The sequence below is a fragment of the Haemaphysalis longicornis genome, unplaced genomic scaffold (genome assembly GCF_048455015.1).
Source record: "Haemaphysalis longicornis isolate Haplotype H1 unplaced genomic scaffold, Haemaphysalis longicornis Haplotype H1 scaffold_2, whole genome shotgun sequence".
Classification (NCBI taxonomy): domain Eukaryota; kingdom Metazoa; phylum Arthropoda; class Arachnida; order Ixodida; family Ixodidae; genus Haemaphysalis; species Haemaphysalis longicornis.
Genome location: NW_027526295.1, coordinates 231,686,721 through 231,703,869, shown reverse-complemented (window position 1 = coordinate 231,703,869; position 17,149 = coordinate 231,686,721). Strand labels below are relative to the sequence as shown.

The 17,149-nt window shown below is 46.5% G+C and overlaps 1 protein-coding gene across 1 annotated transcript in view; it reads right to left on the bottom strand.

Moving 5' to 3' along the window:
* The window catches only part of LOC144170106 (ras-specific guanine nucleotide-releasing factor 2-like), a 333,796-nt gene that overhangs the window by 62,078 nt on the left and 254,569 nt on the right, over positions 1 to 17,149 (bottom strand). The window contains exons 6-7 of the mRNA XM_077699677.1: positions 12,244 to 12,393; positions 5,662 to 5,741 (exon numbers count right to left, since the gene is read on the bottom strand). Coding sequence (XP_077555803.1) covers positions 5,662 to 5,741; positions 12,244 to 12,393 — 230 coding nt within the window. The remainder of the gene's footprint in view (positions 1 to 5,661; positions 5,742 to 12,243; positions 12,394 to 17,149) is intronic.

Here is a 17,149-nt window from a genome sequence, read left to right as displayed (position 1 = left end):
TGTAAAACAGAAAAAAAGTTCTAGCCGCCGCCTTACTGGACATAAATACGGCTTGCGTTTTGCCATGTTTGAAGAAAACATGAGTAAAAGCAGCCGCGGCGCGGATTCGTTGTCTTGTAGTTGTGTGAAATACAACTCGTAACTGGCATCGTACTTCTGATAGACAGACATCAATGTGGTGGTTTTGTGTGTAGGTGATAGTCTCTCATGTGCATTTTGTATTGGAAACGACAGTAAACAGGGATAGAAGCTAAATATGCGCACGCTTTCTAAGTGAGCAGAGCAACGTTGTAATGACTATTTTTAGGACAATTATTTTAACTAGTCCACTAGCTATCTACCCGTCTGAACATCCTGCACTTTGTTAAACGGTTCGATTCTTCGAACGGCAGAAACGCTTTGGTCCGAATCCGGCAGCTTTTTTTTCTTTTTTCAAACCGTCTTGTGGTGTTTTATTTTCTGCCCGGTTAGAGTGCCTGTTGTGTCGCCAGTCAAGCGCGGGGGATTTTCTTTAGTATGCTGGGCTTGCTTCAGAGCCGTGTCCGGTGGCGGCAGTCACTGCGCGCTTTGTTGGACAAGTAACATGTTCCCGAGTGACCTCTTAGTTTTGTTTCTTGTCTCACGTGCAACGCCGGAAGCAGCGACCAAGGCCGTAATTGGGCACGTTTCGACTTTCGCGTAGTTTATCCCGGCTTTAAAGCAGCAGTCCGTGCTTTCGATGCCGTCAACAGAAATTTCGCACTTGATGATCGCTGGTTGCTCAGCGCCCAATGCAATGTCGAACAAAAGCCTGCACCGGCACGCACGCGACATTGTCTCAGTGCAGAGGGGCACTCGAGCAGGTCGCTTAGACCGAACGACGCGGCGTCAACGCTTTGTTCTTTGAGAGCTCGTCGTCCCCCCCGCACGTACCGCAGAGTCCGAGAAACTGAAGATAAAAACGCTTTTTTGTCGTAGTCTCCCGCCCAGCGAGACATCGATCGACCCACTGGCATCGGCCGGACGACTCGGCTCTGTTATTCGTCCTCCCCCTGTTGCTATTTGCTTCATCTCTCTGCTGTGGCCTCGGACCGAGAGGCTAGAAAGGAAAGCGAACGCGCTCCGTGCCCTGATTGAATTTAAGGTTTGTTCGCCTCGCCGCGTTAGCACAAAAGGACATGGAGAAGCCCGTCGAAAACGACAGAAGAAGGGGCTAGATAAAAGATAGAACAGCAGGAAATAGCCTCTCCTATCGGTGCATTTCCCCCTATTTTTTTCCCTCTCTCTCTCTTGAGAAAGTGGCTTCGAAGGCCGGAGCCAAATCGTGCGCGGGCGTATACTCTGCCCTCAAGCAAGCTGAGGAAACCGTTTCGAGCTCGTCCTCATAGCCGGCACCGCAGTCGACGTTAGTCCTTTTCCTTTCGAAAACTAGTTTCACCCGGTGTCGATCCTTCGGCGAGACTGTTGATTCTCGAACCTACTGAAAAGGCTGTTTTTTTCGTCCGTCTGCAAACTGCCTCGTTTGAGAAAATGTCAAAGACACGAACGCAGGCGAGCTGCTGCTTCTATTCGCGTCTGTTTGCTCGTTGCGGCAAACAACGCTGGTCATCATTCCGAACTAAGCCACTGCAAGGTGCGCGTGCCCTGGTTGAGCCAGCGAATATTGAAAAAGGCTTTATAAGGCCCCTCGGTTCGTTATTTTGCCACCTGATATCCGCATGTCGTGGCTGAAAAACAAGCTCTGCATTTTTCGCTCTGGAGGTATCAATTCTTATTTTTTAAACACACGCATCTACCTAGCTTTACGGTAGTAACAGGGGCTGTTGGGATCCTATTTTCGCTGAATTTCACAGCCAGAATGAACGTTATGGGCCACGTAAAATGTAATTTCGCTTTTAATAATTTGAATTTATTTTCAATTTTAAATGTAAACAACATTTTAACAAATGTCATACTCCTTACGAGCATATTTTAAAGCACATATTTTCTTCATGTCAATATAGGCAGTGACTATTTAGGGGTAGATCCGTGCTTTTTCGCAGCTACAAAATGAGGATGCCAGTTCTGGATTAACACTGCGTATTTTGTCACGAGAGGCATTCCTGATCTAGCTGACAAAGTGACCAAGAATCTCCACTGTGTGGCATCGGCAAGTAAATTGATTTGGGATGGAGTTAGAGGATGTTGGGTGTTCGTGTCTCACGTCGTCTCCCCAAGACTCATAAAGCAAGGAAATAAGAAAATGAAGAAACAAAATAAAACAAGGAGAGGAGATGGAGGTGCCTTAATGAAGAAAGGACTATTGGCTGGAACAGTACTGCATTCGAAGGAATGCTTTGGTAACTTACATTACTAAAACATGCTCGCTTATACGCCGTTGTCTTTGGTGTAACGCCTCTCTCCCTAGGCGTTCTCATAAACTTTTGCATTTAAGGTCACTTCGTCGTCGACGAAAGCAACGCCGCAAAAAAAGAGAAAAGTGGCGTTACTTAAACAAATTCACTTCGTTATTGCATTCAAGCTGTCAGTTTGAGTGCATGTAAACTGTGTATGCTCGTGGTTTATCAAAAAACGCGTCAGAAAACTTTATCTTATCCATATATACTATTAGACTTTCACTCTTAGATTACCTCGATAGTGAAGCTTTTGGGGCGGCAGCATTAGCCAAAAAATGCTGAAGGCTTCGCACAAAAAGGCATTGTTCAAGGCTGCCCCTGGAAGTTAGGCGTTTGCATAACACATTTACGTATATTTTAACAGTCGAAGGAAATGACTAATGCACGTAACCGCCACCAGCACCGACATTTATTCATGTGCTACGCTTCTGTGCCGATTGTGTCAGTAACGACGCTTCGAACATTCCATTTCTTTCAAAAAGTTCTCTTAAAAATACCAGTACCATCGCCCCTTCTTTCGGCATCAGCATTGCATAGCATTGCTTCAAAATAAATAAAGTGGTTAACAAACTCAAAGGAAAGGTTTAGAGGCGGAGAATACAGAAGCCAGAGAAGCTAGCAGAAAGGTAAAGTCAAGATGCATTCAATTCAACCGTATTTTAGGCGTTCTGGACACAAGCGAAGAAAGTAAGTGAGGAGGAGATTGGGGAAAGTGAGTCGTCTGAGAGAGAAGGAAAGATTTGGCGACGGATGAGGTCTTTACGAATGCAGGAGTCATCCATCAATACATTTTGGTCGCTGTAGTACAAACTCGCAGTTCCTGTCAAGACCGAACTCACGCCTTCTTCGCTTTCTTCCCGCGGAACCTTTTGTTTTCTCCCTGTGAGTGTGTGCTTCCTCGCGCCGTAGTTATAGACAGCTTCTGTCAAGCACGCGAATAGGCGGACGAAAAACATAACCTCGATGAAGTTAACTTGGTTAATTCAGGACGCCACTCTCCACCATGTGGCGGGTTCATACGCAACTGCAATGCCTCGGTAAATTCAGCCGATAACAGGAGACATAATACACCTCACTAATGGGAATGGCATCTCTTGGGTTTCACCTGCTTACAAAAGCTTTTCGATGAGACTGAGGGCGATGTGACCACGGACAATGTCGGGGTGAGGACGGCCCACAACCAGAATAATGCCCAAACCTTTGACCAGCGTGCACTTCACAGGTAGGCAAGGGTAGAAATTTTAGAGTAACTATAGGTGCTCTACTGCACCGCTTACAGGCAAAAACTGAGCCCCAATGCTTAGCGGAATGTTTTGTTATAATTCGTCAGCGCCAATTCGGCAATGACTCGAAGTGTGCGTGGATAGCGTCGGTTCACCTCTGGCACATTCTTTCCCTAGCATAGTGCCTTCGAGTCATCTACGTTGATTTGGGCCCCTCGGGAGGTCGGTGTACCACCGAAAAGCAAAAACAAAAGCCTGCCAAAAGTGAAGGCGGTCCTCGCGGTTATAACCTGCTTTCATCCTCCCCGATTTTTTTTGGCTTTTCAGGTCTTTGCAGGTCTTTGCAGGCAGGTTTTCTCCGTATTTCTTGTAGGGCCGTTAGAGGTCCCGGATTTCATTTTTTTCGAAGTGTAAAAAAAAAAAACGTTCCTGGCATCTTCGTGTTTCTTTTAACGACAAGTTTGCGAACGCCTTGTCCCCCCACGAAGAAAAATAAATGTGTTTTCCCACCACGCTTGCAACTGAGAAAGACTTGTGGACTTTCTTCCACACTGTTTTGTTTTTTCCCGCGAAAAACTTCATAAATAAGTTCGGCCCGTACGCGACTATGCAACTCTCCCTGACAGCCAGCTTCTCGAGAGCCGGCTCTCCCGAGAGCACCTCTGCAGCTTCCCCACGCATCTTCGGTCATGCAGCGTCTGGCAGGAAACGGCGTATGTCTTCATTTACAGCGTGAGGGAGTGCGCTCAGAGGCACCGCGTCGCGCTCATCTCTCCCGAGAGTCGAAGCAGCAGCAGCGACGCTGGCAGATGTTTACCGTTATGCGACTGCCCCGTCGCCTGGCGGCCACTGACAACCACAGAAGCATGTCCTGTCCGGACGCCAGCACTTTCTGAGAGTGGCCGAAGTATTTCTCCGTGTCACTTAGGTACATAGTATATTTTGTATATTTCCTATACTCCCCCCCCCCTCCCCCCTTCCAACTCGCCATTACGGGTCGTAAGTCCTGGGTTTGGCGCTTCACTGATTGCCGAGGGGAATCTAGGTGATATACTACTCCCCGCTCGGTTTTTGCATCCTGGGCTGTTTCAAACATGAATATTTTAGGCACTTGAACTCTGTGCGCCACTTCACCTTTTGCCTCCGAATTTTGTGGTTTTTATCGCTGCGTCGAGTAAATGTTCCTGCTTTATTTCTAAAGCGTCGCGAGAAAGGAACGGCTGGAGAAGAAACACGGTTGAACTCTTGCAGGGGACTGCAGTAGGCTGATGATGATGGTGATAAATTTTGTGACAACAATTACTTACAATCCCCCCTCCCTCCCCTCGCAAAAGCGATAAAAAGATAGCTTGACTTATGAGAGCTTTTTAGAGGGCAAGTTACAGAAAACATATCCATATATATAGGTTGGGCAACCATTTTGCTTGAATAGCGAAGCTTTATCATTCTGCTAAAGCAAGCGCGTAAGCGAATGGAAAGGTGACTGACGACGTAAAAAAACTGCCATTTTTAGTATACATTTGATGGCTTTCGGGAAATAAGAATTTTTGAGTGCTATGTTCTACCAGCACTTGGCCGATTTTATAGTAACCTTACCGGAGATCCGATCAATCGCTTACAGGAAAAAGTTACGCCGGTTATTGAGCAGTAACCTTTCTTTCTCTCTCAGGTTCTTTCCAAAAAGGAGGAGGAAAGTGGCGCATGAATGACTCGACAAATGCAAGAAAGTAAGGAAGCAATTTTGCATTGCGTATAAATGCCGAAAAGAAGAAGAATTGAGAAAGAGAGATAGAGAAGAGAAAAGGAAGGAGGAGTAACAAGTGGGGAGACGTAAAGTGGTGAAGGGCCGGACGAACAGAGCGTACAGAAACGAAAATGTTTCGCGAAAGAAGTCGAAAAGGTGTCAGAGAATTGCCGAGACGGCCAAGAGAGAGAGATAGAGAGAGAGAGAGAGACGCATGGAAACGTGACGGTTCGTGAGCTAGGGACGTGATCGGAGAAGAGAAGGTTCGAACAGAGCCGAGAGGCATGTGACGACACGGTGGCGGAGGGTGAGTACTTACCCAGGACCAACGTCGGCCAGCTCTCCATTCTGGCTGTGAGACCCTTGAGGAAGATTTGGTGAAGAAACATGAGCGTCTCACTGCAATGCAGAAAAAAGGCCGGAACATGACACTTTCAGGTACATCACGGGGCAAATGGTGGGTTCAGTGACGGAAGATTGAGACGAAGGACATGTGCACGTGCAGGTGCCGTTCTATAGAACAGCGCTGAGTAAACCCCTGCTTTCGTGGTATGACACTGCAGCTAGGTGTGCCCTGGGAGGACGCAGAAGTTTGAAAACGTGGAAGGTGGAAGTAACAGGGAGGCATCTAAGGAACGACACGCGGAACTCTTCTAGTTTTGTTAGAGGGACCCCGAAACACTTTCGATAAGTGCTTTCACTCTTTCCTTCGCGTCTGGAACCACTGCGAAAGCTATAGTTATCGCCAGCACGGAACGGAACTGCGTGATTTGCCCTTCGCACCAGACACGCCTTCCATCTTTGCTTTGTTTTTGTTGATTATTTGCTACCGATAAGCGTTCATTGCTGCAACTGAAGGAAAACCGTCCAATGGCCGCTACACGGCCTTAGGGGCGTAATTTGAGCCGTCGAAGAACGTCAAGACCGGGAAAGAGAGAAAAGTCATAGAGCAGTAATTTTTGGCTCAGGTACTTTGCGACCCCCTAATCTAAGTACTGAGTGTGTTGGGTGACTACGTTTTGCAAGCATTTAAGATTTAAAAGAAAGTTGCAAAAAGTGTTGCAAGGTCCCTTTCAGGGCTTCTCGAACTGAGTTCGTGTGACGTGTTGGAAACTCTTTACGCAGCACTAGGATGAAGATGAGAGTGGGAGTCATTGTTAAGGAACATTGAAGGCAACCGGCAACTTGGTTTCAAATGAAATTCTGACCTTCCCATAGCCATTTTAGCGTTGATTCGGTGCCGAAAGATCCCTTGATTTCTGAGAAATCACCAATCAAACAACGCATTTCCCTTCCTCATTTCCCTCGTAGCGATTTCATGATGCAAACAGCGGCTACTGCAGCCGCTGTTAGCGTCACGATAAACCGGCAGCAAGCATGACAGCGGTAATATATAGCGGTATAGACACAACCGAATACAACGCTACCACGTACGGAGCGGTTCGTTAGTTTCGGTCAAATCACTCGTGCTTTACCGAACTCCCACGTCATTTGCAGGTCCGACCACTGAGCAAAATGATTCTTCATGGGACCCGTGATCAGTATTGACGCTTCCTTGAAGAAAAACATGTTGCCCTTTTTAGGCCGCGCGAATGTTGGCGTCGAACCAACCGCTTGTGCGTAGCTCGCACGCTTCCTCCAAAAGCGGTGCCGCCGCCCCAGTGGGGGCAACTATCGCCACCCAGCGGCAGCCAAGGAAGGCATTGCGCACGCCAGACATTTTAACCACGCCCGGTGTAATTTCACGGTACAGCCTGTGGCGGCAACCCCTGTGTTCACGCTTTCGCTATTTTCTACATTATTTTTTAAAAAAGAAAGCTACGCCTGAGAGGGGTATATTAGTGTTCTCGGTGAAGTAATCTATTGGTCTGTCATCATCATCATCATCATCATCATCATCATAATCAGCCTATCTACGCCCACTGCAGGGCAAAGGCCTCTCCTAATAATCTCCAACTACCCCGGTCCTGCGCTAACTGCGACCAGTTTATCCCGGAAAACTTCTTGATCTCATCTGCCCATCTAACTTTCTGCCGCCCCCTGCTACGCTTGCCTTTTCTAGGGATCCACTCTATTACCCTTAATGACCAACGGTTATGTTGCCTTCGCATTACATGCCCTGCCCACGTCCATTTCTTCTTCTTAATTTCTACTAATATGTCCTCAACACGCGTTTGTTCCCTGACCCACTCCGCTTTCTTCTTGTCGTTAATGTTACACCTATCACCTTCCGTTCCATTGCCCGTTGAGTCGTCCTTAATTTAAGTTGAACCCTCTTAGTGAGCCTCCATGATTCTGCCCCGTAGGTGAGTACCGGTAAGATGCAGCTGTCATACACTTTCTTCTTCATGGTCTGTCTTCACTGTCCCTTTAATTGAAAAAAAAAAAGACTGGCTCCATTGGTACATGAGAGCCTCCTCAAGAATCGCGAAGTGAAATAATGCGAAGTAGAGCCTGACGGTTCCTTCAAACAAACACATTGGCGGCACTTGTCCTCAGCACAAGAACTTATGGCCGAGTAGTTAGAAAAAGAAAGATACCTGCATAGTATTCCTGAAAATCAGTATCAGCGAATTCAAAATTATCACGCTGGGTATCCCTCGGAAGCGCTATTGCTGGACCATGGCCGCTGGTGAACACACAAGATGAAGCCTATTGCGTAGCGCCTGTATAGCGATACTCGCATAGACTCAACATCATAGGCACGTATCGCTTTTGCAAGTCGAGTACAATCAAGCCATAATGCGATCCTAGCCGTCGTATGCGGCGTCGTGCGCGGCGTCGGATAATATAGATACTTTAGTGCGAATGACGGATAGTGGTGCGAATAGTGGCGCCAATGTCAGCAACATTGGAGTTCCAATCACGGCCGCAATGTTTTCGTCGAGTAGCACTGCCGCTACTACGATTGTCACATTGCCTGAAAACTGAAGCAGGCCTTGTATACACCTCTCTGCAAACGACAAACAATAAGCCAGTAGGCAGATTCCGCGCCACCTAACGTCACACCGCTCGCATGCGTTTCGCGTTAGTTACGCCCGCGTTTGCCATAGAGGGCGGGCAACATCAGCTCTTGCTCCAAGCTCCATGCAGCCTAAACGGTAGCGTAGAAGTTTAATTTGTTATCGCGACCAAAACTCCAGAGTACGGAGAAATGTATCCCCGCCGTTCGGGCTACTGAAGTACAATGCCAGCTTACTTGCGAACCTATGCCACATTAAAGGCGTCTGGATATCGAGAAGTGCCGTTGGAGGAGTTGTGCTAGCCAAAGCGTTTGTGGGTTTGAAGCACCGATGTATAAATCACTCAGGCTCCGCTTCATAAAGAAGCTTAAGAATTTCTTTCGCCGACAGGAAAACCACATTGAAATTTAGCGTTTTACTTTTTCTGGGGTTCTTAAAAAGGTAACGGAAAAATAGGAGGATGATGATGATGATGATGCCGTTGCTGACGACGAGAACGACGACGACGACGATGATGATGTTGTTGTTAATGATGATGATGATGAGGAGGAGGAGGTGGAGGAGGAGGAGGAGGAGGAAAGGAAAGCCCTGCTTGGTACCCCGCACAAAACGAGGGGGATTGAGGTGGTGACAGAGAGGACAGGCGAAAAGAAGGAGATAGAAGAGGAGATGCACGCCCACGCACAACAGATGAATACTGTTCAAAGTTCATGCTCTCTAATCTCTCATAGAAAGCTCTGTCAATGTTGTTAACGTGTATGGGCATCGAACAAAGTCCTCAGATGCACCATGTCTTGTGGATGATTTCTGTTACACCAGCCTCAAATGGGGCTCGGGAGTAGTGCCATCAAGGAAGTAGTCCCCTGAGGACTTTCAAAACACACCACTTTTCTGAACTTTCTCGGAAGACAATACTCGAAGACACAGTTCTGCTGCCTGAACCCAGCCCTGGAAAAAGCTTAGTGCAATTCAATAAGACCTAAATAACCGACTCTTGTTTTTTCGACCAGTCTTGCAGAAAATAAAAAAAAGAAAGAACAGAAGGAACTTTGGGTAGTGATTAAATAAAGGAATGGTACAACCCTTCTTAAGCAACGGCCGAGGCAGGTGTATTGCAAACTTGAATAACTGCAAAATAACCTTTTGTTTTTAAAACATCACAGCTGTCAGCTTTTTCAGCCGTTGTTTCAGGACAAAAAGTGCTCTATTTGTTCAGAAATAAGCAATTACACTTTATATTTATTTCTCCCGTATTTATTTCACTACGTCTCAAAGGGACGAGAGAAATCACCCCTACACGTTGACCAAGGCATGTGACGTCGCCACCATGGATGGAGAAGGTGTAGAAAGAATGAACAGTAAGCCAACAGTCAGATGTAGTCGCCGTAGTTCGTTAGCGGTGAGAAAACGCGATTTTACTCGCGTCCACCTTATATCTCTTGATTGCCATTTTTCACCAAGGCAAAGTATCTAACCGAAACCTAAACAGAAACAAAAACCTTGCTGCGTGCTGTAGTGCGGCCGTATGTTTGGTAAAACGTATTAAACTGAAGTTGGTGTCTTTTCAAAGACTTGTATCCAACTAAAGCCGTTAGATGCTGTTATTCTACGTATAAATGGCTTGTATACCTTACCTTATCCTTTCGTGTTTTTTTTAAAGTGCCTCAAAAAGCTCCACCGATCCCGTTCAGCCATCCACGATTTGTAATGTCACCAGTCGCAGTACGAAAAAAATGTATGCGGATGCAATGCCGGGTTTTTTTTTCTCGCTTCGCATTTTCTGCAACATTAGACAACGGCTGCGGCCGCGAGTGGTACATTCGTATTCACGCCACTGCAATTTACCGACACTGGCGAGCTTGTTTTCCGTATTTTATGTGCCTCTTTAAGGCACTAAGCTATAACAACAACAACAACAACAACCACAACAAAGAAAACAACAACAACGGAACTCATTTGATAAGAACATTTTTTTACAAGCGGTAGGATGTGCCGCTTCAAGCACCTCTTCAAATGCTTATCGCGCCGCGTAGCGGTAGCTGCTCTTTTTTTAAGTATTGATCCTTGCCTGTAACTCACCGCATCCACCGAGCGTCGGATGGCATGCCAGCGATGTGCATCAACTTGAATACAAAGCCTAAAACGTTTTTTAATTTGCACTAGGGAGCGTTGCCTAAAGGTTGTGCCTCTGACTTCAACATTCATGATCCTCACGAAGCTTGAGCCGCCTCGAACGGTGCTTCCAACTTATTTATTGAGTTTCTTCAGGGCCCGTTTCCAGGGAGAGAAAAATGTGCGTGGCTTGCCATACACAAAGTGTAACGCCTCTTTGATGCGAAGCAGACTTTTCTTCGACGTGCTTTGTGTCCAGATGCACCGAAGCCTTAGGAAAGGGCTGAGGCAACCCGAATAGCCTCCCCTAATCTCGCGCGATGTCATTTTTATGCCTGTTAGAACAGCGCTGCGCTGGACAAGTCATGTAAGCATTTTGTAGCTACTGATTAGTCCGATACAACTACACGTTCAAGAGCTTTGCAACCTGGGCAGTAAGTTTTGCAACATGGGTAGCCTGGTCCATCCAATGTCTTTGAAGACAATAAAAAAGCGGTAAAGGCCCCCCAGAATGAAGATTGAAACGCCCCCCCCCCCCCCCCCCAAAAAAAAAATAATAACAGCAGCCTTTCCATTTGGCTCCCTCCTTGTAAGTTAGTCGCGAACACAAAACAAGTGTCCAGATGGCTTTTCGAAAGCACGTGTTTAATGGGCTGTTGCTCGTCGGTGTTGCAAGATAGCTGAAAAGAGCCGCCACGTGCGGCGGACGAGCACCATCTTGCTTTTGGCGTCGAGGGTGTCTGGTCACAAATTGCATCCCCATTAAGCGGTGCGGAGGGAAGCAAAAACGTAATTACGGGGTGTCACGGTCACTTTCGAAACAGTAGACGCCACTTAAGCGGCTCTGCGTTATAACGATTCTTCAGGGATACACGGGCGCCCTACGCGATTAACGACCGCACTAACTTCGTGCGGTTAGACTTACCACAGGCCGGACGCGGTTTTCGTGGTGACACGCAGTAATAATTGCACGTGGCGCCCCAGAGTGGCGCTCTTGAGCACAGTTGCTTAAAGGGACCCTGCAACACTTTCGATAAGCGCTTTCACTGTTTCCTTCTCCTCTAAAACCACTGCGAAAGCCATAGTTGTCGCTAGCACGGAGCATCGCTGCGTGATTTGCTCGTCGCACCAGATACGCCTTCCATTTCTGCTTTGTTTTTGTGGATTTCTTTTGAAAGTTGCTATCGAAAAGCGCTCTTTACTGCAACTGGAGGAAAACCGGCCAACAGCCGCTACATGGGCTTAGTGACGTAATTTGAGCCGTCGAAGGACGTCAAGACCGGGAAAGAGAGAAAAAGCTTTTGCACGAGTTTGCACGTTATCTAATGTGCATAGAGCAGTAATTTTTGGCTGAGGTACTTTGCGACCCCCTAATCTAAGTACTGGGTGTGTTGGGTGACTACGTTCTGCAAGCACCTAAAATTTCAAAAAAAAAAAAAACAAAAAAAAAAGAGAAAACAAATCGAAAAAAGAAATGCGTTACAGGGTCCCTTTAATCGTAACTGTGGCAACGCCTGTGCGATGATGCAGGTACCGATTCAGGTGAGCGAAATAAAAAAAAAGACGCCGTACATAATTTCGAACCGTACCTGTCAACAAAGTGTTTCTGTGACAGCACCTTCCCCTTCCGAACCGTGCAGTACCCCTGGGTGCTTACCTCCCTCCGGAATTTATTGCTTTAAAGTGTGATTGGTGACTTATTAGCCACGAGGTTCAAAGCGAGTTCGCTCTAAGCAACTGGTGCCGCACACTCGTGGCTAGTTAGCTATCGTCAAGTTCCGCTACGCGGCAGTATGTATTGGGGCGGACAGTGGTGGTGCACTCGCCTGTTCAGGAATATAGAGTTGACTTCGTCATGTGTGCAGGGAGGTTTCTGAGAACTTGCCGCCATCTTAAATGGCCTTAGGAAGCATGACACCAGCAGCTGAAGCTGCTCCACGTATTCTTCTTCCGCCTCCACCATCCGGAACACCAGGCTGCGTCGGGACAAGGGGGACGAAGAGTCAGAACATTTCAACGGGCACGTTTTCCTCGCCTCATTTCTTCCAAACAGGAACCTATTTAAGTTCCTATTTTATCGTGGCTATTTTGGGCGAGAAGTAAGCGGATGCTGTGTTACTCTTTAAAAGAGATATTTGTATGGTGATACACCCACTGCAAGCGCATTACGTTTTGAAACCATAACATCCTGCTTAAGTTACGTAATGGTACAACAGTGTAAAAAATGCAGAATTCCGCCATTTAATATGCATGCTTAACACCCAGAAAAAGCGTTATTACGATTATCTATGCTATTATGCCCTTAGATCGAAAAAAAAAATTTTAATGTTGCATTTGCGGTTGAAGTTAAACATAGATCGGTGAACATCATTGCGTCGTACGACCGAAACAGTTAAAAAAAGGAGTCTTGCTGGTATTTCTTACCGATTCAAGCATTTAAACCCCACCAGCCGGTGTTTATAGCTACTTCTTGAGGAAAACTTGAAAGGCAAGTTACATTAGGTGTTTTTTTTTTTTTTTTTTTTTTTTTTTGCGGGCGCGTCATCTTTCTCTTTAAGATGAGTGTTACCCAGGCGCGTAGCCAGGATTTTTGTTCGGGGGGGGGGCTAAGATTGTTCTCGTCCCCCCCCCCCCCCCCGAACAAAAAAAGTGCGGTAGTTTGCAAGCACCCTTAAAGGCTATGAAGATAAAATACATGTTTGGTTCATTCAAAAGTCTGCCTTGTCCCGATATCAATGATACCAGTTTTATCGCAATCTTCAAAGGAATAATCAAAATATTAAATTAAACGTTTGAAGCAATGGCGAATCCCCGCCCACTTTCCGGCGGCGATTTCACTATGACAGTTCAGGATCTTGTTGGTACGATTGGCGCCCAACGACTTAAGTCACCGCCAAGGAACATGATTGCGCGATTGTAGACGGGCCTCCATTGATCTTATCATTTGAATTCTAACGTGCAGTTAACACACTCATAACTACGCGTTAGTGCTAGCCTATATATATATACCACCCCTGCCGATATCACTTCACTGCAGCGCTAAATTTTAAAAAAATTGACATTTGTTGCATTGCTTCGGTTTAAAAAACGCCTGTGATTGGAATGGAGCTGTGCGAGTTACCAAAGGCTAGTTGCTATTCAATTGAACAAGGTTGTATTTTGTCTTTAAAAGGCTCTTTAAGGTTCTCTCATGATATTGGTGTTTATTATGATTGTATTTGTGCCAGCTGAAGTTGTAAACTGGGCGGAAATCCGCAGACCACGTGGTACAAATCTCTGCCCGTGATACGGGACGTACATTGCACGCACAGGAAGCTTGTGCAGGCATTGCATTAAACGGCCATAGTTTCATGCAATTACTTGCTTTATCTCAACGTGTGGAGTATGATAGGTGTGACAACCGCAATAAAATGACGTAGGCCGTAAGAATTAGATTTTTTTTATTTAGTTGTCCTTGTCCAAAATGCAAAATAAAATGTTTTGCGTACGCCTGCACAGTAGCGGCCAGTGTCAGGCCAATGGAGCTCATTCTGTGCAGTATACATCGATTCTATGCACTTGCGTTATCTGTAGCGCAGATCTTATCTTTAGAAAATGAGAGGCTATGAATTATACATACAAGAAGCGTTATATCTCTAGCAATAATTTTAACAAATATCAACCCTAAACACACAGACATCATGCGCAATAACAGCGCTGTTAAGCACGAAAATTACATGAACATGGCAAGATTAGTCCACACCAAAGCGTAATAATTCAGCCATTGGTATTTGTTAAGTCATGCCAGTTTAAATTTGCGCTTCTGTTTTGAGTCTCAACACAGTCCATTTCGTAGCTTCTATCAGGTCTCCGGGCGGACATGAGAAGCTTGTGCTTTGTAACATAATGGATCTGGTTTACATTTCGGCACAGCCTAAATGTAGAGTCTGCTGTAATGAGCTTGGTGTTCTCAAATAGTTGCATTATTACCTGTCAAGTTTTCAATGCTTCGTGCATAAATGCCCTATAGTCTGCCTGAAGGCGTGTACTATCCAGTAACTTTTCTGGAGCAGCCACCCCATTTAGCTACCACTCCTAGATGAGGTAGAGCAAGTCACTGCAAAGTTCACCATTCGATGCTGTATCGAACTTTATATTTAGCAAGAAAAAATAGTAACGCAAAGACGACGATGCCTGACCGTACTCTTGCGGTTAGGCATGTTCTGTGCAATCTGAGCAAAATATTGCTGTTTTGAATTTTGTCGTGAGATCTGAGGAAAGAGTTATAATGCGGTCCTACCATTTTGGTTTCAAACTTTAATGAAAGGACACACTTTTTTAGCTGACGCGTGCACTGCCATTTTTCAGCCGAGTACACACTGCCGGTTTTAAAGCTAAACGATAAAAAAATATCAGTGCATAAGCATGGGTGGCTCTGGAATGTATAGGGCGCACATGAGTTTTGTAGTTTTTGTTAGAGACGCGGGAAATGGAAATTATGTTGGGAATCTCCTTGGCCCACCAGAAAACGGAGGATTGGGCAGCTGTGCAGAGCCAGCATGACCTTCGGGCGTGGTGCGATGCGCGAAACAAGTCAGCATTTTGTTTTCCGGAGTGCACCAAGAAACCATGCGCATTGGCATGGCCCCGTATACAGAAAGACCAAAGACTACCATGCTTCAGCATGAAGCGGACAGTAATGACATAGTTAAACTTGGTTGACAGCGAGCGTGATGTTGAAACTGAAGCATGGTTTCAGGCTATACGACAGGATAGATTGGCTAAAAGTTGCAAAGTTGTTTACCGTGATAATTCCTCGGTCATTTCGGTTACTTAGGAAATGCTGACGATTGCTCAAAATGTCCTTCATGCAACATTTTAGAATGTATAAGTAGCAGTTGTGGATTCAGGAATAAAGACAACAGCGCGCACCCGTATGTGTGTGTGCGGGGGGGGGGGGGGGGGTGAGCGGAGGAAGAGGGCGGAGGTGTGCTGGTGCTCTTGAGGGGGCCTGCTGTCTGTAGCCCGTTTATTTAATTAGGAAATTATGTTGTCTTGCACGACCGATTGAGCCTTGAAAGAACGATACTCCTGCGTCCACAGAACTTCAAAGAAGGCCAGGAAGAGTTAAAGGAAAATTCTACCAGAAAGGCACGTTCGTTTCTTCGCCACCAGTACGAAGGTCCTTCACTTGCGCTGTGCACGTACGCTGCTATGGGTTTAAAATTGGGTGTAGCAGTCGATGCACGCGTAGATAATAAACGCGGTAACAAAAGTCCCGATAACGCGCACACAATGCAACAGCGGCTACATCACATGGAGTTTCGTTCCAGTAAAAGCAAACTATTAAAACTGCAGCCAGAACAAATATATTTTTCACTCTTCATGTACTGATACTCACGCTGTCCCGATACACTCTGAGTAACCCTCTCCAACTTCCTGCATAATAAAATATTTAGGCGTTACAGGAGTTGAATTTACGTTTTCCCTCATTAAAAATCACCTATCCGCTCCACCGTGGGCGCTTTTAACAACCAATTCAAACGCAAATACTGCATTCGGAATAAAACGAAATACACAATTTTAGCTCGCAGACGCAAGGTACTGGGGCATCGTATAAATATAAAGAAATTATTATTTAAATATCAGAGAATGCATAACTGATCTGCACAGCATGCAACCTCCATCGTCAAAAGACATCAGTGATCATGGAAGGATTAATCACTGGAAGGAAATGACTTACAATTCGAGGCCTCTTTTGGGTGTTGGCACTTGGAACATGAGCTTCTCAAAACCAGGGGCGCTTCTATCCTCGCGACATATTGCCGTTGTGTTTCAGGCCCTTAATATACACTGCTCTGGGCAGCCGCCGTCCAGAGAAAAAGCGGCCGTGGACGCAATGGAGGGGCTTTAGTTGTGATCGAGGTAGAATATGGCCACCTGATCGTTGTTACTCTCGCGACGTCGTCTGCCTGTGGCAGGGCTGGTGACCGCGGTGCCTTCACATTTAGGATAAAGTCTGGGACTGGCTCGGGGAGCTGCAGCGCGCCTTTTTTGTCGAACCGCTGTTCTCCAGTTTCCTAGGTTAGGGGAGAATACCGCCGAACAAAGCTGCCTAATCGCAGGGGTGAAATTGATTGTCGCAACATCGCCGTCGGAAGCTCAGTGCGCGCAGTCTGAGCCCACTCCAACAAAACCCTCCCGGGCTCGACAGAAACGTGAAAAAGGAAGAATGAAGGGCTGACGCGAGGAAGAGGGGCGTACCTTGCTGTGTGTCTCATTCGCAAAGGCCCTTTGCCCGCGCACGACATTCATCCAGCTAAACTGCATGTTTCATCCATTACGTAGCCCCATCGCATTCTTCAGTTACCTTGCACGAGTCTTGAATGTGCACGTGCCCACGGCCGCTTGATCTCCCCTTTTCTAGGAGATGGAGCGGCCGTGGTCAGCCACCGCCGCGTGCACGTTGTTCTGCTTAACATACAAAGATCGTCTGTTCCCTTGCGGGCCTGCATCGTACCAGTCTTCAACCATCAATGACCGGCGGTCCCTCTTTTTTTTTCGCCGCGAGTTAGTGCGGACCACTCCTTGCTTCCCCGGCCGAGTCAATCTCCTCTGCTGAGAAGTACTCAGCCGGCCTATTATTCTCTGTGTTGCCACATGTCTCGCACAAAGGGACACAACGCATGCCTGTGTCGTCCCGTGCGCTGAGCTTACCTGAAGGCGCCGTGGCTTTCAGGGCTGCCCTCCTCC